Source organism: Ranitomeya variabilis, chromosome 1, assembly GCF_051348905.1.
Source record: "Ranitomeya variabilis isolate aRanVar5 chromosome 1, aRanVar5.hap1, whole genome shotgun sequence".
NCBI lineage: Eukaryota > Metazoa > Chordata > Amphibia > Anura > Dendrobatidae > Ranitomeya > Ranitomeya variabilis.
The window spans coordinates 954093148-954120565 of record NC_135232.1 but is presented as its reverse complement, the minus strand read 5'-3'; the positions used below and the strand labels follow the sequence as shown (position 1 = coordinate 954120565).

Below are 27418 nucleotides of genomic sequence, written 5' to 3'. Positions count from 1 at the left end.
AACTTCAAACGGGCCGGACATGTGCTGGCATGAGCAGGGGAAACTTGCGTGCCCTGCAGGATTTTAATCCTTGACAGCGTAGTGTGTTACTAATGGTGTTGTTTGAAACTGTGGTCCCAGCTTCGCTTCAGGTCATTGACCAGGCCTTCCCATGAAGTTCTGGGCTGATTCCTGACCTTTCTTAGGATCATCCTAATCCCACAAGGTGAGATCTTGGTGGGAGCCTCTGACCAAGGAAGATTGACAGTCATCTTGTGTTTCTTCCATTTTCTAATAATTGTGTGAAGAGTTTTTGCCTTCTCACCAAGCTGCTGGCCTATTATCCTGTAACCATCCCAGCCTTGTGCAGGTCTACAATTTTGTCTCCGGCGTTCTTGGACAGCTCTTTGGTCGTGGCCATGTTAGAGAGGTTGGAGTGTGATTGATTGAGTGTGTGGACAGGTGTCTTTTATACAGGTAACGAGTTCAAACGGGTGCAATTAATACAGGTAATGAGTGCAGAGTAGGAGGGCTTCTTAAAGAAAAACTAACAGGTCTGTGAGAACTAGAATTCTTGCTGGTTGGTAGGTGATGAAATACTTATTTCATGCAATAAAATGCCATATAATTATTTAAAAATCATACAATGTGATTTCCTGATTTTTATTTTTAGATCCTGCCTCTCACAGTTGAAGTGAAAATGTCAAAATTGGCAGTGTATCAAATACTTTCCCCACTACGTATATATATATATATATATTATATACATATATACATTATATATGTATATAATGTATATATGTATATAATAATTATTATATTACATATAAACATTATATATGTATATAATGATACAGTGCAGTTTTAACTGACCCAAGGATAGAATGTAGAATGATAGAATGTAGAATGTTCTGACTAAATTAACTAAAATCAGGGAATTATGGATCATGTTGCTTAACCACACTACGCCATTTCATCTGACATCAAATGAAAAGTTGATTGTTTCAGATTTTTGTAGTTTTACCTTAAACCATCCATTTCTTCCATATCATCAATAGTTATCATTCCGTCTCCTAGAAAAATATACAAGAAGCCATCTGGACCAAACAAAAGCTGTCCTCCCAGGTGTTTTCTATGCAGTTCTGCTACTTCAAGAAACATCCTCTCGGTTCTCACATCCACTTGACTGGGATTCTTCCTGTTTTAAAATGAATAATTTAAACTATATATTTTACCAAAGTAAAGTTTGCCAACATTATTTAAATGTAACTTATTAAAACGAATTATCTATCTCTTTACTATTTCTATTTATCTTTTCTTATTTCTAATGATATATATGTATGTGTATACATTTATTTTATCTATCCGCACATATTTACAGTATATATATATATATATATATATATATATATATATATATATATATATATATATATATTATATATATATATATACAAATTATATACCGGATTTTCTGGTGTACGACTGGGCGTATAAGACAACCCCCAACTTTTCCATATAAAATATGGAGTTTGGGATATACTCGCTGTATAAGACGGGAGTCAACTCATACGCCCAGTCATCTTATACGGCGTGTGCGGTCTGGATGTTTCCCAGGGTCTGGAGGCGAGGAGACCCTCCAGACCCCGGGAACCATCCAGGACCGCTCCCTGCACATGCCATACCCGGCGTATAAGACGACCCTCGACTTTTGAGATGATTTTAAGGGGTTAAAAAGTCGTCTTACACGCCGGAAAATACGGTATATAGTTCTCAGCATAAATGTGTACACCCTCTTTGAAAAGTGAAATTTTAATCAATCAATATCTCACTGAAAACTAGAACAATCTCCAAATTTTTGACAAGACTGAGTTTAATAGAACATTTTTAACTCATAACATGAAAGTAAGGTTAAGTAACTTTCATTTCAACATCTTCAGTTTTATTCAAATTAATTGATGCAAAAATGAATATACCACACATCAAAAACAACTATATCTAGCATCTAGTATTTTGTATGACATCCATGACCTTTAAGGACAACACCAAATCTTCTTAGCATTGAATGAAGAAGCTAGCTACATATTACAACATTAGAGCCTGGATGCTGGATGGAGAGTGATGCTCAATTTGTTTCTTCAGAATTCCACATAGGTGTTAGAATGGGTCTAGATCAGGAGACATACTGGACCAATGAATCACTTTCACCCTGTTCTTCTTCAGGAGACCAACAGTGGTCTTAGATGTGTGTTTTTGATCATTGTCATGTTGGAAAAGTGCGCATCTACCAAGGGCATGGAGTGATGGTAGCAGCTTTACTTTCAATATAGAGCAGTACATCTGTGAATTCATGATACCATCAATGAAATGTAGCTCTCCGACACCAGCAGCATTTATGCAGCCCCACATAAGGACACTGCCACCACCATGTTTCACTGTAGGCATCATTCATTTTCCTAAATTCATTTTTCTAAATGCATTGTGCCCATAGTGAAACATGATGGTGCCAAGGAAGTGTAAAGTTTTCATCAGAGTAAACGGAGGATACTTTGTGGAATCTAAGGTTTAATACATATTCTGGTGTTATACATGTGTTTTTGACTCATTGTTTCCATACATGATCCTCCATGCTTTTGCTGCTTTCAGTTTGAATCTGCAATGTGCACATGAATAAGGAAAATCATTGCATGAACAAATGTGTCAAAACTTTTGAACTGGGCTATAATATATGTATATTTTTGCTTTCTTGGCCTTTTTTCAGAGAATATGAATGATAACAAAAAAAAATCTCCACTCGTGGTTTGTGGTTGGATGAAGCAATTTATTGTCAAACTACAGTGTTTTCTCTTTTAAAATCATAATGACAACTCAAAACATCCAAATGACCCTGATCAAAAGTTCAGAAACCCCATACCCCAATACCGTGTATTGCCCCCTCTAACGTCAATGACAGCTTGAAGTCTTTTGTGGTAGTTGTGGATGGGGTTCTTTATTTTCTCAGATAGTAAAACTGCCCACTCTTCTTGGCAAAAAGCCTTCAGTTCCTATAAATTCTTGGGCTGTCTAGCATGAACTGCGCGTTTGAGATCTCCCCAGAGTGGCTCAATGATATTAAGGTCAAGAGACTGAGATGGCTACTCCAGAACCTTCACTTTTTTCTGCTGTAGCCAATGACAGGTCGACTTGGCCTTGTGTTTTTCATCGTTGTCATGTTGGAACATCCAAGTCCGTCCCATGCCCAGCATCCGGGCTGATGAGTGCAAATTTGCCTCCAGTATATGCTGATAACATGCTGCATTCATCTTTCCTTCAACTTTGACCAAGTTTCCGTTGCCTTTGTAGCTCACACATTCCCAAAACATCAGCGAAACACCTCCGTGTTTTACAGTAGGAATGGTGGTCCTTTCATCATAGGCCTTGTTGACCTCTCTCCAAATGTAACATTTATGGTTCAATTTTGGTCTCATTACTCCAAATTACCTTGTTCCAGAATTTTGAGGCTTGTCTCTGTGCTGGTTTGTGTATTGTAGGTGAGATACTTTGTGGCATTTGCGCAGTAATGGCTTTCTTCTGGCGACTCAACCACGCAGCTCAATTTTTTTCAAGTGCCTCCTTTTTATGCATCTTTGAAAACTAGCGCTGTGGCTGTTTCGAGAGTCCTGTATTTCAGCTGATGTTATTTGTGGGTTTATCTTTGAATCCCAAACAATTTTCCTGGCAGTTGTGGATGACATTTTTGTTGGTCTACCTGACCGTTGTTTTGTTTTTACAGAGCCCCTGATTTTCCATTTGTTAATCACAATTTGAATGCTGCTGACTGGCATTATCAATTCCTTGGATATATTTTTGTATCACTTTCCTGTTTTATACAGTTCAACTACCTTTTCCCGTAGATCCGTTGACAATTCTTTTGCTTTCACCATGACTCACAATCAAGAAACGTCAGTGGCTCGATGAAAGATGCAAGAGTCTGTCTGGATCCCAGAAACTCACTCAGCTTTTATGCACCCACACTAATTACAAGCAAACAGGTCATAGGTGAGTATGTTACCTTTAATAGCCAATCAAACACATCTGTGTCAACTTCTGTGCATTGTATCAGGCCCAAATCACCAGGGTATGTGAACTTTTGATCAAGGTCATTTGGATGTGTTGGGTTGTCATTATGATTTAAAAAGAGAAAACACTTTAGTTTGACAATAAATGGCTTCACCCAACCACTAACCATGAGTGGAGAAAAAGTTTTGAAAAAATTCTGTCGGTGTATGTAAACTTTTGAGCACAAATGTATATACATACATACTCATCAATGTTACAATTGCAACACCTTAAAAGAAAAGTTGAGGAATTGTAGACATCACAGGATCGACATGTTAATGATATGCATATGATGAAGAAATGGAAACAAAATTTTCGAAACATATTGATTTGTTTACTATTGAGTATGAGCTCCATGAGTACAAATACACGCACTTGCGCTCCTTGACATATTATCAATGAGGATATTAATGGTGGTCTGGGTAATGTTATGCCACACTGAATGCGCTTTTTCTACAAAAATCTGTTGCTGGCTGCTCCATTTAAAAATGCCAACCAATCGTCTGAGATGTGTTAGATGAGAGACAAGTTTGGAGACGCTGTGGGCTACGGTAACACGTTTAGGCCATGCAAGCTGCCCACTATTGCCATTTTTGGCAATTACAGACAGCTGCCAGAAGCAGATCTTGATGATTTGTGTACCCAAGTGCATTCAAGAAGGCAGAATATTCATCAGACAACCATTAAAAACTTCAGTGATAGCATGCCAAGGCATGTAAGTGTATTTTTGCACATGGCTCAAACTAAACTCTGAATAAATCATGATGCTTTGAAAATGTTATTTGCATTTTTCACCATTTGCATATCATTAACATGTCTACCAATCCTGTGATTTTTTTTTATAGTTGCTTGACACTTCCCTTCTTGGTGTTGCAAATTTAATGTCAAGTACTATATATATATATACAGTATATATATATATATATATATATATATATATATATAATATAAGTCAACCTATTTCTCTATTTCTACATACACACACATTTTGCACGCTTATATTACTCTGTGCTAATTGTCAGTGTCAATTCTAGACAAACAGTAACATCAGTGGGTTGTACCTCAATAGTACACATGCATACTTTTATGAATGAACTAGATGTTCTAACTATTACTATTATAATGGACAGCACCATGCTGATTTTTAGATGCAGTACCTAGATACTGTGTACTCTACAACGCGAAGAATGTGGTCGTGAGGTCCGCTGGCCCAACGCTCTTGGTTGGTGGTGTATGACACATACAGCTTTCCATTTTTCTTATAATTGGGATGGAATGCAAGGCCTAGCAGTCCTCTTTCATCTCCTCCCTGCAGTCAAACGAGAAATACAAAGAATTGTGAAGTTAATTATGTGCTTTATTGTGTTTCAGTTGGAACCAAGAAAAAAAATCCTTTCTTTCGAAAGGATAATCTGTGCCCAAACTTCTTTCTTTCTTCTATGACTACCGCACAAAAAACGATTATAAAACATTTCACTTTGGGAGACTATTTAAAAGTTTGGAAAAGACAATTGTCCTGCATGGTTATCTATGCTCCAGGCTCTTACACTACTTTTGTGAAGTGATTTGTGTGTGTAATCTTTTGGTAGCCATGAAGACAAGTTTAAGTGCTGTAAAGAATTCTTAACTGGGTTACTAGGCTGCTTGTAGTTTCTTGAAGGCAAATGAAGAGAAAAAGGTTAATAACATTTAATTCAAGTATGCACAACGTATGAAGAAGACGAGGAAAAAAACACAGCCACGGCTGCCAAGTCTTGGCTATATGTTTTGAAAACATTCAAATTGCTAGTGTAATATGTAAACCTTTGTTTTACCCTGGAGGCAGCTACATCACTTGTCACAACTCTGGTGGTCCTCACATCATAGCTCCCTGTAGGTACTAACCCACTATCTCTGATTCCTGCATGGAATTCATAGCTAAGAATGTGGTCAGTGTTAGGAGACACTCTCTTTACATAGCTGCATGCAGAAATGACTTTGGAAGTAATTTAATTTCAGATTTTTCAACAGTGAAATGAGAATCGATTTTGCTTTTCCTAAATGGTACATTATATATTGACAGTAACCTATTCGAAAATTATAGAGATGAAGACTTGAATAGAAAGTACTAATGAGACCAAATTTGTCCCTTTAGGCATCTGTAATAAATCTAATGGGCAAATGGATTGGGATTAATAAAGTTCATAGATGAGAGAGGTTGGCCATTATTTACTCTTAAACAACATATGGTACGTTGCCTAATGTAATAACATTTTTATAATATAATTTCTTGGAATTCTGCATTGTTTCAATGCTCCTGAAACTGTAAGAGTAAAATGTCACCTTGATGTTACCATTTCCCCTGTCAAATATGTACCTTTACATATTCTAATACTGTCCAATAATACAGTACTAAGCATGGTAACAGTAATATTTATTTATACATTTTCCAGATGAGTAACAGGATGGACACAACACAAGAAAAAATGCTTCAGAATTGTTATTTTATGGAGAATCCTATCATTTATGGATGTAAATGTCAGGGCAGCTTCTTTGCACTGTCTAACACATTCAAGACTGTGTAGCTAGTAAAAAGTGAAAAAGGTAAAATAGATCCAAGGAGTCAAAACATGGAGAAAATATCTCTTTGTTCATTAAAAAGCCCAAGTACATACAGATAACAACATTTTATTTGTTTATTAATAGGATTGTCCACTACTTGAACAACACCTCCTGAATCCCCATATTTCTCTGGTGCCGTTCCAGTGGTGTCAGAACTGGAGCTTCCTGAGTTTGCCTGACGTTGTTATATCACGTGACCCCTGCTGCCAATTAACATTCTCCTCTCCTTAGGACAAGTCTGGACAAATTGAGAGCTGCTGCTGCTCTCTCACTTTCCCCATATCTCAGTGACGTCTGTAGGAGAGTAGAGTGAAGCCACAGCTGGTTGGCAGCAGGGATCCCGTGACATAACAATGTCAGGCAAACCCGGGGAGAGCCAGTGCCAACACCACAAGAACGGTTATTATTTTACTGGGGTGAAAAATAAGTATTCAGAAGGGGTTGTCCGAGTAGTGGACAACCTCTTAAAACTGTATGGCCTTTACCAATTCATCAAAAAATTACTGATGATATATAACTCCATAACTGGCACCAACCATATAAAGTTATATATTGTTTGGTTGCTAAGTTGTATGACATATGGTGACTACCAAAGGTCTAATAAAATTGAAATTTCTACATATTTGATGCCTAATATAACTTGTGTCATCTTCTGGGGATCCATTGAAAACACATTTATATCCTGGTACTAGTGATGAGCGAATATACTCATTACTCGAGATTTCCTGAGCACGCTCGGGTGTCCTCCGAGTATTTGTAAGTACTCAGAGATTTAGTTTTCAGCGCCGCAGCTGAATGATTTACATCTGTTAGCCAGCATAAGTACATGTGGGGATTCCCTAGCAACCAGGCAACCCCATGTACTTATGCTGGCTAACAGATGTAAATCATTCAGCTGAGGTGAGGAAAACTAAATCTCCGAGCACTAAAAAATACTCGGAGGACCCCCGAGCGTGCTCGGGAAATCTCGAGTAACGAGTATATTTGCTCATGACTACCTCGTACATATTCACTCAGGGTAAGGGTTATACATATACATGTTATGGCTAAAAGACCTGAGCTCCCCAAAAATGTGTTGAACTGAACCTATTATGGAACCCTAGTTGGTTAGTAGAATTGGTAGGGATTTGAATGTTATGCCCATAACACGGTCACTATAATGAATCTATTTTACAGCTACAGTATGTAAGATTGCACAAAAGAGAACTAATTAGATGATTTAGTTTTCTTTATTAATTATTGTTTTTTGTATTGTGGTGTAAAGTACTACATATCACAAAAAGAAATCACCAGAATGTAAAGTGGAATAACAGAAAATGAATTCTTCTCACAGTCTTGTTTAGTAAACCCCTCACTCCTATGTGAATCTTGACTTTTCCAAGCTGTTTTTAGCTGAGAAGATTTAATAAATAGACACAACTTACTTACAGACTCTGGATTCTGACTCCTGTAATACGGTCCCCCTAATGACCCCTGCGAGTGAAAACATTTCTTTTCTAGCTAAGCATGCCTCGAAAGCATTTCCAGAATGTATGACACTCAATCCCTTGTTAGTCAAGAAAAAAATTCTGCCTTACAAATATTAGTGCCACTCGTTCTTTGATAAGAATCTGGCCCCGAGTCACAGTGTAGATTAGAATGCCACGTTCCAGCTAATGAATGGAAAGGGAAACATCTGAAAAATCCAGAGATTTTCACCAAGAGTGAAACATTTTTTACACATCTTCCTGAATGAATGAAATTGTTCTAATATGTTCCAAGAAATTACGGGTATAGTTTTCAGCTATCGGACACGTGCCACAGAAAGAAACTGTGATTCCTTACCAACAATTATTTGTGGTTCTAAGTTATGGTCTTGTCCTAGATAACAACATGCGTGTTTAAGTAATTCTTTAAGGTTGTAACATTCTTGCTTTTTACAAGGGCTTCAGATTTATTTACTTTCCTGAATTTTAACTAAGTTTCAAATCTGTTCATGGCAAAATTTCCTAGGAATTTGTATAGACTAGAATATTTTCTTCTAGGTTCTTCATCTTAAATCTGCAGTTTAGAAACATACTGATAGCCAGTATCTGGTTTCCTTTAATATTGGCCTTTGAACTCCATGGTGATATTTGTTATGGCCTTTATACCCTTTTAATATGTTCCATGTTATTTCATGGAAGTAAGTGCTCCTGGAAAATGTACATCTATTGTAGAGTATAGCCAAAAATGGTGTCACATGGAGGCACAGTGAGTGTATTTGGACCCTCTTCCAAGTGTCTCCTTACAGCCTCTCTGCACATAGCATTGCATTGAGGCCTCTTTCTGAATTACATACAAAAATATAATTCATTTTAGAACGACAGGATTGAATTAAGAGTAAAATGAAAATGATTGAAATGAAATATTTAAGCAATGGTTTAATGAGATCCATATCATTCTACTAATCCGAGTCCTCTCCCAATTTCCGACAAAAGTGGCGAGGTACCCCCAACTGTAGCAATGAATACTCTGGAAATATTGAATTCCCTGCTATTTTAACTGGATGAACAATCTCATTGCTCTTGCTAGGCGGAAGACCGGGATAAACGTGACTTCATTTGTTTTGGTTTTAATTCAAACCTTTATTTGTATAAAGATTTGTTTCTACAAACTGTGACTAATGAAATGGTCATGCAGCTAAAAGAATTATCCTCACATCATTATAATGAAACATAAATCCAGTAACCCCAACTTGTAACTTGCTAGTCTTTGGATTTGCTACTGACATTCTATATTTGCAACCATAAATCTAAATAAGAACTTGCACTGACCTTCCTTAAGAACAAACATTAAACAATTTAGAAGACTAAGTACTCCTTTTCCTGAATGGCTTGTGGACCACCAAGAAACAGTCATAAATTTTAAGAAATATGAGGTTTCTATCACGTTTCTGCCCCTGCGGAGTTTTGCAACAGATTGTTTTGACTCCAAGGTCAGGTTAAAAAAATGGACTGCATACTTCTATAATACAAGATACTCTGTTTTTAAAACATTGATGACAACAATTAAGATGTGTCATTTGCCAGAAAGATAAATATGAATATAATACATGTGAACATGTCTCTTATGCAAGCAAAAAAAGAACAAGAACATACCACCCGAAATATCTTGGGAAGATGAATCTACATATTAGAATAATTTTATTGTACAAAAGTTACGACTGTATATACAACTATCAGCCAAACCATTAAAACTGTTGACATGTGTCATATTAGGCACCAATGATCAATTTCTTTTCGAAGTTGATATGTTTGATGCAAGAAAAATGAGGAATTTTATGGACCTGAGTGACAAGTTGATAAAGGCTAGTGCTAGTTAGCTGACTGGTACACAATATCGCAAAAACGGCAGGTCTTACCTGTTATCCCGATATACCTATATCTACCAATAGAATGTGTCCAATCACATAGAAGAGCGACCATAGCACAAATTACTGAAAAATTACCGAAAAAGAAAATGCTAGATATGATAGAAACATGTCAGAACACAATGCAGAGGGGTGCAAAATCGTTTCAATTTCTTTTGTTTTATTGGTAGTTTCAAGCAGCTCCACCAAACTGGGTAGAGCTAGGGAGTTATCAGGGAGGGATGGGTCATGGCTATTCCGTCTGACAAATTCATGGAACGTGGCAGAGCTACTAACACCAGAAATATTACTCCAGTCTCTTAATGGAGTAACATATTTGGTGAGGTGCACAGAGGTGCATTTCAATAAGATGCATCAAACTCACTAAGTGACGTGCATCTCTTAATAAATTTGTATCTTATTATAGATGCCTCTCATTAACACTGACATAGAAAATGCCAGTCTTATTGAATCGGGGTCAATGTGATTCGTTGTATGCGGTGTATGGGCTTGCATTGCTACAGACCAACTAGCATACTCATGACAACTAGTGGTGAGCGAATGTGCTCGGATACCCCCATCGGACTGTGGACTAAGGACCCCACTAGGAGCTATGATAACTTAGACTGTCGCACTTGTCTTGTTTATCTCATTTCACCCTTGTTGTTCCAATTGCTCTTTGCTACTGTCTATTAACTCCCTGCGAGGAGACTACTTTACCTTTTACTGTTAAAAGAATAAATAGTATTGTTATACTGAACTGCTCTGCAATCCCTGTGTACTGCATCTCAGCACCTGCTTACATAGCCACCGCAGAAAAAGCTTGACTACTGGAGGAAAATTAACTTTATTCCTCCCTGCAGCCACTGGCTTTTAGACATAGAGGCGCGGTCGTCAAGGCTTCAGTCACTACTCAGTATATAGTGAGCGGCAACTGAAACAACGCTCCGGCACTGACTGACAGCCGGCTTTACAGTGGATCGATGCAGGTGCTACACAGTGATTCGGCATGCAGAGATAGCTGTCAGTCACTGAGTAGGACCGCCCACTGGACTCATATGCATACTAAGACCAGGACTTTCAATGAGTATAATGCACGGTTTCCTTAGACTTTTCCTATAAAAATGAACAGCTATCTGATTAGCTCTTCCGCTTCTATAACATCCTGTCTGCAGATCAGATATCATTTTCAATAGGACAAGTTCTCTAAGGATTTGACTAAATAAACATGAATTATGAGCATTTCTACAGATAATAGTAGAACTTTCTTTGGGGAAGGGTGTGATCGTAAACAAATCTTTTCATATGATACATGTACAATCTTTTCCCAAACCAAATAAATGTAAAAGGTCTATCAGCCAATCCAAGCAGCATAAAGCTGAAGAAATCAAATAAAATGTGCTCATTTCCTTCTTTTTACAAGCATAAAATAAAAGTATCATCTTCTAACCCAGAGCTTTACATTCTAAGCAAATTAAGAGCATTTGTTAAATTACTGTATAGGTTTATACTCACATTTTTATTAAGAAAATTGCCCTAAAGAGTAGGCTGAACATGGACAGAGTTTGCATATCTTGGAACACTGGCTTTAACAGTTCCAGTCTAGGGCTTTGAAAAAAAAGCTATTAAAAACTAGTCATATATATGATGTCATTCTCATAATGTCTTAAAAAAAGCCTAAAAGTACAAATAATATTTGTAATGTGCGACTTCATCCATGCAGCTTTCCATTTCTCAATCTTGGATAATATTTCATGGTGTTTCCTGTTTGTTAAATGAACACCTTCTTGCTTGGAAAAAAATGTCTTTAGTACGATGTCAGCAAAGTTTAGCCATTTCGTACATCAATGAAACAATTTTTCATGGGATAATGAAAATTCCCATGGTGCCAAGCAGAATGAAACAACACAAAGGCACTTTTCAGTTGCTCCTGTAGATCCCCTGTTCATTCTCTCGGTGGCACTTGGATTACATAATCAACCTTTCCTTGATCCCTCCTCCTTATATAGACATCAACGCACACAATCGCAAAAGTCACATGCCGCCTCCTGCAACTAATAAAAACCAGCTACAAAAATAGGTAATCTTCAGAGAAGCATTACATAGCACTGCAATAATTTTGTCAATTAAATCATGGCTGAGTCACACCTTTTTATTTCTGGTGGCCAACAGGTTTTATTATACACAGACTTCAAATCTAGGGAGTAAGACAGCTCAGAAAAATGGCGATATTACAGAAACATAGAAAACGGTGGCATTAAATAAATAAGTATGAAGAATAATTCATGTGTTCATTGTGCTGTTACCCATTTTACTATTAACTTCAATGACTAAAGATTAGTGATGGGCGAGCGTGCTGGCCACTGATTGATACTTGATCGAACATTTGGGTGCTCGACCATGTACCGAGCAGTGCCGAGTATTGCATGATGCTCGAGTGCTCAGGTCCCTGAGCCGCACAGCACTGAAGCCAGGAATTCGCCCTCTTGCTAGGATAGGGGTGCTCCAGACCTAAATCAGGCTCGTCTGCGGCCGTCGGACCAGAAGTGTGTCATCTCTCCTCTCTCTCTCCATTGAGTAAAAGTCTGGTGGAAAAACACTTGACTGCGTTGTTGATGTACATTACACTTGTTACTTGAATCGAGCACCCAAGCATTTCAAAGTGCTCGATTCGAGTACCGAGCAGCCAAGCAGTTTACTGCTCGTTTATCACTACTAACTATCCATCAAGAAATACTCATGAAAATTTTACTCTCAAAAATGCAACACCTGCTTATATTTTTGACAGCCATTTACTCAGGGCTGGATTATACAGAGAGCAGAAAAGTCAATGGTCCATGGGCTCCTACTACCTGAAGCCACCACCTACTAGTACCCTTATCACCCTCATGCCCTGCAGTAAATAATGACTGGTGGGAGAGTGACAATGGTGATGGGGGTCAATAATTATGGGATACTGCTACTTTATAGTGAGCCCGTATCAGGGTTAGTAAAAATAGCTAAGTATTAAGACTACACTCTTGATAGGGGATGATGTTCGGAGAATGCTGACTTACTATGGTCAAGTAACATGATGGTAGATAATGATTTGTTTTAAATGGAGACTGTCAGTTATTGTGTTTTTATAATTTAAACAATTATTTCTTAATTAGAAACAACTCATTTTGATTCACCTTAAATACTCAATTAAAAGGAATCTGTCAGTAGGGATTTGGTAACTCATTTGAGAACAGCATGGTACAGGCAAAGCGATCCCGATTCCAGTAATGATCACTTAGTTTACTGAGTGTAGTGGTTCTGCTGACACAGAGTTCTTGGATGTATCATGTACCAGAGCTGACAAAGCTAACCAACCCACGCCAGGTTCTTTATGTACACTATCAATTGAGAGTGAGCTGCTAATCACGAGTGGGAGGTGTCAGCCTAGCAAGTACATGCCATGTAATCCAGACAATGATAATCGCCAGGAGATAAAACTTTCATTGTAAGTAAACAACAGCACACAGCCTGGTAAGTCACACTTTCTGAAATCTGTGTTTTAACCCTTACCTCGTGGTGTCCTCATATTACATAGTAAGAACCTGCTGACAGATCCGCTTCAAATAGTAAATTGCTACATGTGAGAGGAATTTCCATGAAGCCGACAGATTCAACCAATCAAAAATAACAGAATTTCTCTTCTGTGTCACTATATGGCAGCACATTAATTTGGTAAGATAAGCGCTAATACCCACTGCCCAGAATATATACAGTATACAGACATTCTGTTGCAGGCGCTTTGTATTCATTCATAAAGCCACCATCAGGGGTTTTCAATAAGTTGCAAGTACCTATCCATTAGGTGTATATATTATTAATATACCGTATTTTTTGGATTATAAGACACATTTTTTTCCCCTCTAGTGCTGAGATCTCATCTCCCGAGATCTTGGTGCAGAGATCTCCATCTGCGCATGCGCCGCCCCCGGCAGCCATTTTCCCAGAGTCCACAGCATAGGAAACCATGTAAGTGCGGGGGCTCTAGGCTTTCACAAAATGTCAGCAGAGCCCCCACAGCACCGAACACCGGCAGCGGCGCACCGCTCATCCTAACACCCCCTCATCCCAGCCTGCGACCTGCAGCAACGCTCCACTCTTGCCTCCTCCAGCAGCGACCCTGGGACCCCGCTTCACCGAAGCCACCACCCCGGTATGCAATAAGATGCATGGATTACAAGAAGCACCACCATTTTATTAAAAAAAAGTTTTTTTCCTATTTTTCTCGTCAAAATTTGGGGTGCATCTTATAATCCTGGGTGTCTTATTATCTGCAAAATACAGTATATAGTACTGTACAAAAGCCTTCATCAGGTTTTAAAAAAAGGGTTTCAAACAAAAAAAGGTTTATAAAATAGAAGTGTAAATAGTTTATTTTTATCAATTAACAAAATCAAAATTTATTGCGACCACCCTTTTCCTTCAAATCAACATCAATTATTCTAGGAATACTTCCGGCTATTTTGTAGAATCATAGTCAGGTGTATGAGTAACTATATCAAGGTGATAATGATCATCATTTTCATATGAAACAAAAACAGATAAGAGGCTTAAAACTGCATGAGGAACAGCCAAACTCTTCAACACAGGTGAGGTTGTAGAATACAGTTTCATGTCACAGGTCACACACCATGGCAAGACTGAGTGCAGCAATATGACATAACGAGAGTACACTGTATCAGCCAGATCTCTCCCAGAAGAAGCACCAAGTGCAACACTGAGGACCGTAGACATCATGCTTGGAAATTGGAATATTTCTGGCAGTGTCATCATATTAGAACTGGCAGGAACTTGTGGGACTTGGCTACACTCATCTACTGTTCGAAGAAGGCTGACTGGAAGTGTTCTTCATGCAAGAATTGCTGCCAAAAATCCATAACTTCTACATGTAAACAAGGGAAAACGCATGAAAACATAAGAATTGGGGTGCTGAAACATGGCATCAGGTTCTAGGTCTGTTGAGTCAAAATATGAAACAGAAGGCAGTTTGTTCACTGAAGCCTGGATGGCTGTACAATAATGAGTGTCTGCAAGCAACAGTGAAGCATGATGGTATAACTGCATTTCAGTCAAAGGAGTTGGGGATTTGAATTTTATCCTATATGTTGAAAAATCTAGATACTTGTGCAGGGTCCAGCTGTTACAGCATAATGGATGGGATTTCAAGAAATCCCATGCCCACTATGTGTCCAGAGACGCCCGCGGCTTACCCGTGGAAACAGACATGTGGCGTATCTCTCCAGACTGCAGCATATCAATTTTTCTTGCAGAGACACCAGTCTCTGCCAGAGAAATGTCAAACATACAATATATTGGATGCGGCAAATCTACACGGTTCAGTGGACACATGCGGATTCACCTGCGTTCCATAGACGGCAGCACTTTGGACACAGCGAACATGAGCTGCATACAAAGTGCTGCCACGTCCGGATCATGTGCACATACCCTCAGATATTTGCACATTGCACAATTGGACCTCTGACTCCTGGAAGCAAATTACAGAGCCATTCATACCGATGTTTAACTTGACAGTTTAATTTGACAAATAATGCACCATCTTGATAACTCGTCACAGAAGTTTATCTTCTTAAAAGAATTTATGTGATAATAAAATGCATATCAATATATTATATAAGAGTGAATCAGTGATCATCAAAAATGTCCTATCAATGTGTAAAACAAAATATGCAAAACAGCATTTGGACCGAAAATACGGTTGCGTGAACAAACTAACTCGTCATGGGAATGTTCGTACTTTCTTCCATTTTTGCTAAATGTAGCTCTTCTCATCTTGTCATGCAGCTACCATTAAAGGGAGGCATCACTGCTGCTAACGTGCTGTCTAATAAAACAGAACTCACTACCCACTCTCAGGGAAATATTTTGATATTAAAACGCAGTGCACATGAATGGATGTAAAACAACCAGCAATGTTATTTCCACAAGAAAATTCCAGTAATAACAATGTGAGCGCCTTATAACATGAGATGTCAAACATGTCTCTGCATATTAGGAAAAGTTTAATACCTCACAGGTTGTAGGCAGCAAGTGCTATATTTATATGTCCGGTCTTTGCTAATGGCGTCTACAATGTATAAATTTCCCTTGCAGATTATACACATTTGTGTGAATGCTGACTGTAAAGTCAGATCTTATGTTTTATGGCTAATTAGAGAGAAAACCTTCACTTATCATGTCAGTAATACTGGCCACATAAGTCTGGTTAAAATGATTAAACCTAACTTTTGGTGGGTAACCTCAGTTCAGACTATATGAAGCCAGTATCATATGATGGATTAATAGGGTCCTATAAGCAATTACTATATTCAGTAACCTGGTACAGTAGTAGTACAGCTACTGATAATGTGCAACTAAATATTACATAGTGAATGTCCACAATGAATGATTAATGAAAAGTACATATCCTAGCATTAAAGGGTTATTCATATAAATTAAACTTCTTCTCTATATGTTGGGTTCTGGAAGCCATGAACTAAGCTCGGCAGATCATCATCTTGAGTGGAGAAGAGGTGCGAATGCTTGATATCCACTCAATTTATTATCTAAGGGACTACTGGAAACAGCATAACACTGGATTCAGCTTTCCCCGGCAGTCCTATGGACATGCCTACTTCCGCTCCAGGGACTACAGGAAATAGCGTAATGCTGGATTCAGCTTTTTCTGGCAGTCCCATAGGTATGCCTAGTTTTGCTCCAGGGACTACTGGAAACAGCGTAACAATGGTTGCACCTTTCTCCGGCAGTCCTATCGGCATGCCTAATTCCACTACTACTACTGGAAATAGTGGAATGCTGGATCAGCTTTCTCAGGAAGTCCCATAGGTATACCTACTTCTACTCCAGGGACTACTGGAAATAGTGGAATGCTGGATGCACCTTTCTCCGGCAGTCCCATAGGTATGCCTACTTCCGCTCCTGGCACTACTGGAAATAGCGCAATGCTGGATTCAGCTTTCTCCTGCAGTCCTATAAGTATGCCTATTTCTGCTCCAGGGACTACTGGAAATAGCGTAACAATGGATTCAGCTTTTTCTGGCAGTCCCATAGGCATTACTTCCGCTCCAGGGACTACTGGAAATAGCGTAACAATGGATTCAGCTTTCTCTGTCAGTCCCATAGGCATTACTTCCGCTCCAGGGACTACTGGAAATAGTGGAACGCTGGATGCATCTTTCTCCGGCAGTCCCATAGGTATGCCTACTTCCGCTCCTGGCACTACTGGAAATAGCGCAATGCTGGATTCAGCTTTCTCCTGCAGTCCTATAAGTATGCCTATTTCTGCTCCAGGGACTACTGGAAATAGCGTAACAATGGATTCAGCTTTTTCTGGCAGTCCCATAGGCATTACTTCCGCTCCAGGGACTACTGGAAATAGCGTAACAATGGATTCAGCTTTTTCTTGCAGTCCCATAGGCATTACTTCAGCTCCAGGGACTACTGGAAATAGCAGAATGCTGGATCAACTTTCTCAGGAAGTCAGATAGGTATGCCTACTTCCACTCCAGGGACTACTGGAATTAGTGGAATGCTGGATTCAGCTGTCTCTGGTAGTCCTATGGGCATGCCTACTTCCGCTCCATTAACGACAGGGCTGTTCAGAGCTTCATTCTTGGGATTCAGAACCTTGTTCTTATCCTGGGATTCCTTAGCATTCCAGTTGTCAGGTCACCAACAATTATATCTATATCCCAAGGTTGTTGCACAGTTATCTATTCTGCTAATAACTCTTTAAATACTTTGGTGTCATTCCATGTTCTTCAATGTATGTATTTTGGCTTATAAATTAATGAAATGTATGTTGCAGTGATGTTTTGATAAAGTGACAAATGAGATTTTTTTTTAAGACTGTCATCAAGCCGTCTAACCGCTGCTAACTGATTTTCATGTTGTTTATCTAAGGCTGGAATCACATCAGCGTATGGCAAGAGCATCGGATGTGATATACTAATGACCCTCAGCTTCAGCTCAGCTGCGAGCGGGAGGCGAGTGTCATGCTACTGTGCTGCGATTCTCTTGCATGGGGAGGATCACAGCACAGGTGCAGCGAAGATGGAGAAAGTAATTTCTACATCTCCTTCGTGGCCTGACTCGCCATATATTGGACTGCACTGGGGTGACATCGGAGTGCAGTCCGATGTTTCACTTGCACCAATAGACATGTATGGGTGCGAGTGAGCGGAGTCTCGTTGCCATTCGCAGAATGCTGCAATTGTCCTCTCATGCCAAACCGTCATGAGAAAATAATCACAGATGTGATCTGCCCCATAGTATAAACACTGAGCAGAGTGCTATGCAAGGTTGTATCGCATAGCACTCGGCCATGTTATACAGTAGTGTGACTCTGACCTAACAGAAAGTATCTGCACTTGATCCTTCCCTACCATGTAGCAATGTATGGGGAGTAAAAGAGAAATTTATTTAAAAAAAAAAATGTCTTAACACTGTCAACTTGTAATTGTGAGCTTTTTTTTGCTCTCGCGTGAGGTACACTGTGTGCAGAATTATTAGGCAAGTTGTATTTTAGAGGATTATTTTTATTATTGATCAACAACTATGGTCTCAATCAACCCAAAAGACTCATAAATATCAAAGCTTAATATTTTTGGAAGTTGGAGAGGTTTTTTTTTAGATTTGGCTATCTTAGGAGGATATCTGTGCAGGTAACTATTACTGTGCAGAATTATTAGGCAACTTAATAAAAACCAAATATATTCCCATCTCACTTGTTTATTTTCACCAGGTAAACCAATATTACCGCACAAAATTTAGAAATAAACATTTCTGACATGCAAAAACAAAATCCCCAAAAATTAGTGACCGATATAGCTACCTTTCTTTATGATGACACTCAACAGCCTTCCATCCATAGATTCTGTCAGTTGCTTGATCTGTTTACGAACAGCATTGCGTGCAGCAGCCACCAAAGCCTCCCAGACACTGTTCTGAGAGGTGTACTGTTTTCCTTCCCTGTAGATCTCACATTTTATGAGGGATCACAGGTTCTCTATGGGGTTCAGATCAGGTGAACAAGTGGGCCATGTCATTATTTTTTCTTCTTTGAGACCTTTACTGGCCAGCCATGCTGTGGAGTAGTTGGAGGCATGAGATGGAGTATTGTCCTGCATGAAAATCATGTTTTTCTTGAACGATACCGATTTCTTGCTGTACCACTGCTTGAAGTTGTCTTCCAGAAACTGGCAGTAAGTCTGGGAGTTGAGCTTCACTCCATCCTCAACCCGAAAAGGTCCCACAAGTTCATCTTTGATGATACCAGCCCATACCAGTACCCCACCTCCACCTTGCTGGTGTCTGAGTTGGAGTGGAGCTCTCTGCCCTTTACTGATTCAGCCTCTGGCCCATCCATCTGGCCCATCAAGAATCATTCTCATTTCATCAGTCCATAAAACCTTTGAAAAGTCAGTCTTAAGATATTTTTTGGCCCAGTCTTGATGTTTTATCTTATGTTTCTTGTTCAAAGGGGGTCGTTTTTGAACCTTCCTTACCTTGGCCATGTCCCCGAGTATCGCACACCTTGTGCTTTTTGTTACTCCAGTAACGTTGCAGCTCTGAAGCATGGCAAAACTAGTGGCAAATGGAATATTGGAAGCTTCACGCTTGATTTTCCTCAATTCATGGACAGTTATTTTGCACCTTTTTTGCCCAACACGCTTCTTGCAACCCTGTTGGCTATTTGCCATGAAACGCTTGATTGTTCGGTGATCATGCTTCAAAAGTTTGGCAATTTCAAGACTGCTGCATCCCTCTGCAAGACCTCTCACAATTTGGGACTTTTCAGAGTCAAATCTCTCTTCTGGCCCATTTTGCCAAAGGAAAGGAAGTTGCCTAATAATTAAGCACACCTTATATAGGGTTTTGATGTCATTAGACAACACCCCTCCTCATCACAGAGATGCACATCACCTGATTTACTTAATTGGTAGTTGGCTTTCAATCCTGAAAAGCTTGGAGTAGGACAACATGTATAAAACGTATCATGTGATCAAAATACAACTTGCCTAATAATTCGGCACACAGTTTATACTTTAGGAAACCCAAAAATTGCCATTTTATGTCTGTAGTTTACTTAGCAAAATCCTGATGACAGATTCGCATTAAATACAATTATATTAGTCGCTGCTCATTGTTCAAGCTTATCTAGATCCTTCTGAATCCTTTCTCTGTCGTCTTTAGTGTTAGTTATTCCTCGTACCTTTGTATCGTCTGCAAATTTGATTAGTTTACCTTCATGTTATGGTTCTCAATGGCAAGAGAACATAGCCCAGCAAACATAAGAACTAGCTTTTGGAAGGATGGAAACTAAACTGACCATGAACTAAACCTGCCGCACAACTAACAGTAGCCGGGTAGCGTAGCCTGCGTTTTATCCCTAGACGCCCAGCGCCGGCCGGAGGACTAACTAATCCTGGCAGAGGAAAATATAGTCCTGGCTCACCTCTAGAGAAATTTCCCCGAAAGGCAGACAGAGGCCCCCACAAATATTGGCGGTGATTTTAGATGAAATGACAAACGTAGTATGAAAATAGGTTTAGCAAAATTGAGGTCCGCTTACTAGATAGCAGGAAGACAGAAAGGGCACTTTCATGGTCAGCTGAAAACCCTATCAAAATACCATCCTGAAATTACTTTAAGACTCTAGTATTAACTCATAACATCAGAGTGGCAATTTCAGATCACAAGAGCTTTCCAGACACAGAAACGAAACTACAGCTGTGAACTGGAACAAAATGCAAAAACAAACAAGGACAAGTCCAACTTAGCTGGGAGTTGTCTAGCAGCAGGAACATGCACAGAAAGGCTTCTGATTACAATGTTGACCGGCATGGAAGTGACAGAGGAGCAAGGCTAAATAGCGACTCCCACATCCTGATGGAAACAGGTGAACAGAGAGGATGATGCACACCAGTTCAATTCCACCAGTGGCCACCGGGGGAGCCCAAAATCCAATTTCACAACAGTACCCCCCCCTCAAGGAGGGGGCACCGAACCCTCACCAGAACCACCAGGGCGATCAGGATGAGCCCTATGAAAGGCACGGACCAAATCGGAGGCATGAACATCAGAGGCAGTCACCCAAGAATTATCCTCCTGACCGTATCCCTTCCATTTGACCAGATACTGGAGTTTCCGTCTGGAAACACGGGAGTCCAAGATTTTTTCCACAACGTACTCCAACTCGCCCTCAACCAACACCGGAGCAGGAGGCTCAACGGAAGGCACAACCGGTACCTCATACCTGCGCAATAATGACCGATGAAAAACATTATGAATAGAAAAAGATGCAGGGAGGTCCAAACGGAAGGACACAGGGTTAAGAATCTCCAATATCTTGTACGGGCCGATGAACCGAGGCTTAAACTTGGGAGAAGAAACCCTCATAGGGACAAAACGAGAAGACAACCACACCAAGTCCCCAACACAAAGCCGAGGACCAACCCGACGCCGGCGGTTGGCAAAAAGCTGAGTCTTCTCCTGGGACAACTTCAAATTGTCCACTACCTGCCCCCAAATCTGATGCAACCTCTCCACCACAGCATCCACTCCAGGACAATCCGAAGATTCCACCTGACCAGAAGAAAATCGAGGATGAAACCCCGAATTACAGAAAAAGGGAGACACCAAGGTGGCAGAACTGGCCCGATTATTGAGGGCAAACTCCGCTAAAGGCAAAAAAGCAACCCAATCATCCTGATCTGCAGACACAAAACACCTCAAATATGTCTCCAAGGTCTGATTAGTCCGCTCGGTCTGGCCATTAGTCTGAGGATGGAAAGCAGACGAGAAAGACAAATCTATGCCCATCCTAGCACAGAATGCTCGCCAAAATCTAGACACGAATTGGGTACCTCTGTCAGAAACGATATTCTCCGGAATACCATGCAAACGGACCACATTTTGAAAAAACAGAGGAACCAACTCGGAAGAAGAAGGCAACTTAGGCAGGGGAACCAAATGGACCATCTTAGAGAAACGATCACACACCACCCAGATGACAGACATCTTCTGAGAAACAGGAAGATCCGAAATAAAATCCATCGAGATGTGCGTCCAGGGCCTCTTCGGGATAGGCAAGGGCAACAACAATCCACTAGCCCGAGAACAACAAGGCTTGGCCCGAGCACAAACGTCACAAGACTGCACGAAGCCTCGCACATCTCGAGACAGGGAAGGCCACCAGAAGGACCTTGCCACCAAATCCCTGGTACCAAAGATTCCAGGATGACCTGCCAACGCAGAAGAATGAACCTCAGAAATGACTTTACTGGTCCAATCATCAGGAACAAACAGTCTACCAGGTGGGCAACGATCAGGTCTATCCGCCTGAAACTCCTGCAAGGCCCGCCGCAGGTCTGGAGAAACGGCAGACAATATCACTCCATCCTTAAGGATACCTGTAGGTTCAGAATTACCAGGGGAGTCAGGCTCAAAACTCCTAGAAAGGGCATCCGCCTTAACATTCTTAGAACCCGGCAGGTAGGACACCACAAAATTAAACCGAGAGAAAAACAACGACCAGCGCGCCTGTCTAGGATTCAGGCGTCTGGCGGACTCAAGATAAATTAGATTTTTGTGGTCAGTCAATACCACCACCTGATGTCTAGCCCCCTCAAGCCAATGACGCCACTCCTCAAAAGCCCACTTCATGGCCAAAAGCTCCCGATTCCCAACATCATAATTCCGCTCGGCGGGCGAAAATTTACGCGAGAAAAAAGCACAAGGTCTCATCACGGAGCAATCGGAACTTCTCTGTGACAAAACCGCCCCAGCTCCGATTTCAGAAGCGTCGACCTCAACCTGAAAAGGAAGAGCAACATCAGGCTGACGCAACACAGGGGCGGAAGAAAAGCGGCGCTTAAGCTCCCGAAAGGCCTCCACAGCAGCAGGGGACCAATCAGCAACATCAGCACCCTTCTTAGTCAAATCAGTCAATGGTTTAACAACATCAGAAAAACCAGCAATAAATCGACGATAAAAGTTAGCAAAGCCCAAAAATTTCTGAAGACTCTTAAGAGAAGAGGGTTGCGTCCAATCACAAATAGCCTGAACCTTGACAGGATCCATCTCGATGGAAGAGGGGGAAAAAATATATCCCAAAAAGGAAATCTTTTGAACCCCAAAAACGCACTTAGAACCCTTCACACACAAGGAATTAGACCGCAAAACCTGAAAAACCCTCCTGACCTGCTGGACATGAGAGTCCCAGTCATCCGAAAAAATCAAAATATCATCCAGATACACAATCATAAATTTATCCAAATAATCACGGAAAATGTCATGCATAAAGGACTGAAAGACTGAAGGGGCATTTGAAAGACCAAAAGGCATCACCAAATACTCAAAGTGGCCCTCGGGCGTATTAAATGCGGTTTTCCACTCATCCCCCTGCTTAATTCGCACCAAATTATACGCCCCACGAAGATCTATCTTAGAGAACCACTTGGCCCCCTTTATGCGAGCAAACAAATCAGTCAGCAGTGGCAACGGATATTGATATTTAACCGTGATTTTATTAAAAAGCCGATAATCAATGCACGGCCTCAAAGAGCCATCTTTCTTAGCCACAAAGAAAAAACCGGCTCCTAAGGGAGATGACGAAGGACGAATATGTCCCTTTTCCAAGGACTCCTTTATATATTCTCGCATAGCAGCATGTTCAGGCACAGACAGATTAAATAAACGACCCTTAGGGTATTTACTACCCGAAGTCAAATCTATGGCACAATCGCACTCCCGGTGCGGAGGTAATGAACCAAGCTTAGGTTCTTCAAAAACGTCACGATATTCAGTCAAGAATTCAGGAATCTCAGAGGAAATAGATGATGAAATGGAAACCACAGGTACATCCCCATGCGTCCCCTTACATCCCCAGCTTAACACAGACATAGCTTTCCAGTCAAGGACTGGGTTATCAGATTGCAGCCATGGCAATCCAAGCACCAACACATCATGTAGGTTATACAGCACAAGAAAGCGAATAATCTCCTGGTGATCCGGATTAATCCGCATAGTTACTTGTGTCCAGTATTGTGGTTTATTGCTAGCCAATGGGGTGGAGTCAATCCCCTTCAGGGGTATAGGAGTTTCAAGAGGCTCCAAATCATACCCACAGCGTTTGGCAAAGGACCAATCCATAAGACTCAAAGCGGCGCCAGAGTCGACATAGGCATCCGCGGTAATAGATGATAAAGAACAAATCAGGGTCACAGATAGAATAAACTTAGACTGTAAAGTGCCAATTGAAACAGACTTATCAAGCTTCTTAGTACGCTTAGAGCATGCTGATATAACATGAGTTGAATCACCGCAATAGAAGCACAACCCATTTTTTCGTCTAAAATTCTGCCGTTCACTTCTGGACAGAATTCTATCACATTGCATATTCTCTGGCGTCTTCTCAGTAGACACCGCCAAATGGTGCACAGGTTTGCGCTCCCGCAGACGCCTATCGATCTGGATAGCCATTGTCATGGACTCATTCAGACCCGCAGGCACAGGGAACCCCACCATAACATCCTTAATGGCATCAGAGAGACCCTCTCTGAAATTCGCCGCCAGGGCGCACTCATTCCACTGAGTAAGCACAGCCCATTTACGGAATTTCTGGCAGTATATTTCAGCTTCGTCTTGCCCCTGAGATAGGGACATCAAGGCCTTTTCCGCCTGAAGTTCTAACTGAGGTTCCTCATAAAGCAACCCCAAGGCCATTTTAAACAGGTGAACACAGAGCCATTCCAGGATTAGAAGGAGAGAGAGAGAGAAAGGCTGCAATATAGGCAGACTTGCAAGAGATTCAATTACAAGCACACTCAGAACTGAGAAAAAAAAAAAAAAATCTTCAGCAGACTTCTCTTTTCTCTCCTTTCTCTGTCAATTAATTTAACCCTTTTGGGCCGGTCAAACTGTTATGGTTCTCAATGGCAAGAGAACATAGCCCAGCAAACATAAGAACTAGCTCTTGGAAGGATGGAAACTAAACTGACCATGAACTAAACCTGCCGCACAACTAACAGTAGCCGGGTAGCGTAGCCTGCGTTTTATCCCTAGACGCCCAGCGCCGGCCGGAGGACTAACTAATCCTGGCAGAGGAAAATATAGTCCTGGCTCACCTCTAGAGAAATTTCCCCGAAAGGCAGACAGAGGCCCCCACAAATATTGGCGGTGATTTTAGATGAAATGACAAACGTAGTATGAAAATAGGTTTAGCAAAATTGAGGTCCGCTTACAAGATAGCAGGAAGACAGAAAGGGCACTTTCATGGTCAGCTGAAAACCCTATCAAAATACCATCCTGAAATTACTTTAAGACTCTAGTATTAACTCATAACATCAGAGTGGCAATTTCAGATCACAAGAGCTTTCCAGACACAGAAACGAAACTACAGCTGTGAACTGGAACAAAATGCAAAAACAAACAAGGACAAGTCCAACTTAGCTGGGAGTTGTCTAGCAGCAGGAACATGCACAGAAAGGCTTCTGATTACAATGTTGACCGGCATGGAAGTGACAGAGGAGCAAGGCTAAATAGCGACTCCCACATCCTGATGGAAACAGGTGAACAGAGAGGATGATGCACACCAGTTCAATTCCACCAGTGGCCACCGGGGGAGCCCAAAATCCAATTTCACAACACCTTCAGTTCCCTTATCTAGATCATTTATAAAAATGTTGAATAACACTGGGGCCTGGACAGAGCCTTGTGGTACCCTACTAGAAACACTCTTCTAATTGTATGTGCAACCATTTATTACCACTCTTTGAGTACGATCACTGAGCCAGTTATGAATCCACCTAACTGTAGCCTTGTCAATCCCAAACTTGGTCATTTTTCAATAAGGATTGTAATACTTTGGCAAATGCTTTGTTGAAGTCAAGATATACTATTTCTACCGCATTTCCCTGATCCACCCAGTCAGTGATTCCATAATAGAAGGAAATTAGATCAGTCAGGAATGACTTAACTTTTCTTTTGTATTTGTCATATGCCCCAAATCCTTTTTAATTGCTTTTGGTCTCCCTTGCAAAGCTCACTTTATTACTGGCTTTATCTCTTCTAACGCTTGCCCTGCATTCCCTGCAGACAGCATTATATTCTTCTTTAGATATGCACCCTCTTTTCATGACAAACCTGAGTTTGGACTTGTTTTTTTTAAGTTGAGTAGAAGCTTTTATTGGTGGCATTTTGGAGTACAGAACATTTTGAATTAGTTCACATTTATCCTGTGTTTTGCACTGAGCACTTACATTGGGGTTTGATCTAAATCTAAAAATCACGAAACAGATTAAACCCCTGGGGAAATCCATTCACTAATGAGGCAGCGGACAACTCTGTGTGGCTCCTGTTTATAGGTATACAGCTTTTAAGAGGTGTACAAAATGGTGGCCTGACGTGCTCTTATGCATGCCTAAAAGGACGTACACTGCCGGATCATAGGCCAGACATCATCCACAGTGTCTCCATCAGCCTCCTTATAGAGAAATTTCCACCAGGGGTTACTTCTGAACCACGTTTTTTCAGAGATCTAGACAGAAACTCCAGTGTAAGCGTTCAGCGAAGAGTGCAGGATAAATGTGAGGTGAGCCAAATCAACTAATCAACAGCAGGTAAAGAATTGCTTCTATTCATTTTTTACACCATTCCTATAAGCGATTAGATGACTATATTCTTCGGTGCTATTACAGCAATACCAGATTTATATCAGATTTTTATGTTTGACTGCTATCACACAGTAAAAACCCTTTTTGACCAAAACAAGTTTTTGCATCGCCATATTTTGAGAGCTATAATTTTTCTATATTTCTGCTGACAGAGTCATGTGGAGTTGACGTTTTTATTGGTACCATTGTTGGGCACATAACATATTTTGATCATTTTCTATTCTGATTTTTTTTTATGTTGGTTGCCATGTGGTAAATTTGATAAGGCAGCTTTATTCTTTGGGACAGCAATACTTCATTTATATCATCTTTTTATGTTTTCTCACTTCTACACAATAAAAACAATTTTATAGAGTAAATATTGTTTTTGCATTACTATATTCTGAGAGCTATAACTTTTCTATTTTTCCATTGTTTTTTGAGGGACAAGATAAAGCTTTCAGCAAAATAATTTTTTATTTATATTCGACTTTTTGATTGTCTTTTATACCACTTTTTGTTCCAGCAATTCGATAAAAAAATTACTTTTTTTTAACATTTTTTTACGGTGTGTACTGAAGGGTTTAAGTAGTGTGACAGTTTTAAAGATCAGGTCGGCTTTCACATAAATATGTACATTTATTGGTGTAACTTTTTTTAC

At 40.3% G+C, this 27418-nt stretch overlaps 1 protein-coding gene across 1 annotated transcript in view; it reads right to left on the bottom strand.

Moving 5' to 3' along the window:
* Nucleotides 1-27418, bottom strand: part of HHIP (hedgehog interacting protein) — a 183733-nt gene that overhangs the window by 73326 nt on the left and 82989 nt on the right. Inside the window, exons 5-6 of the mRNA XM_077279270.1 lie at nucleotides 5235-5386; nucleotides 1004-1177 (exon numbers count right to left, since the gene is read on the bottom strand). Coding sequence (XP_077135385.1) covers nucleotides 1004-1177; nucleotides 5235-5386 — 326 coding nt within the window. The remainder of the gene's footprint in view (nucleotides 1-1003; nucleotides 1178-5234; nucleotides 5387-27418) is intronic.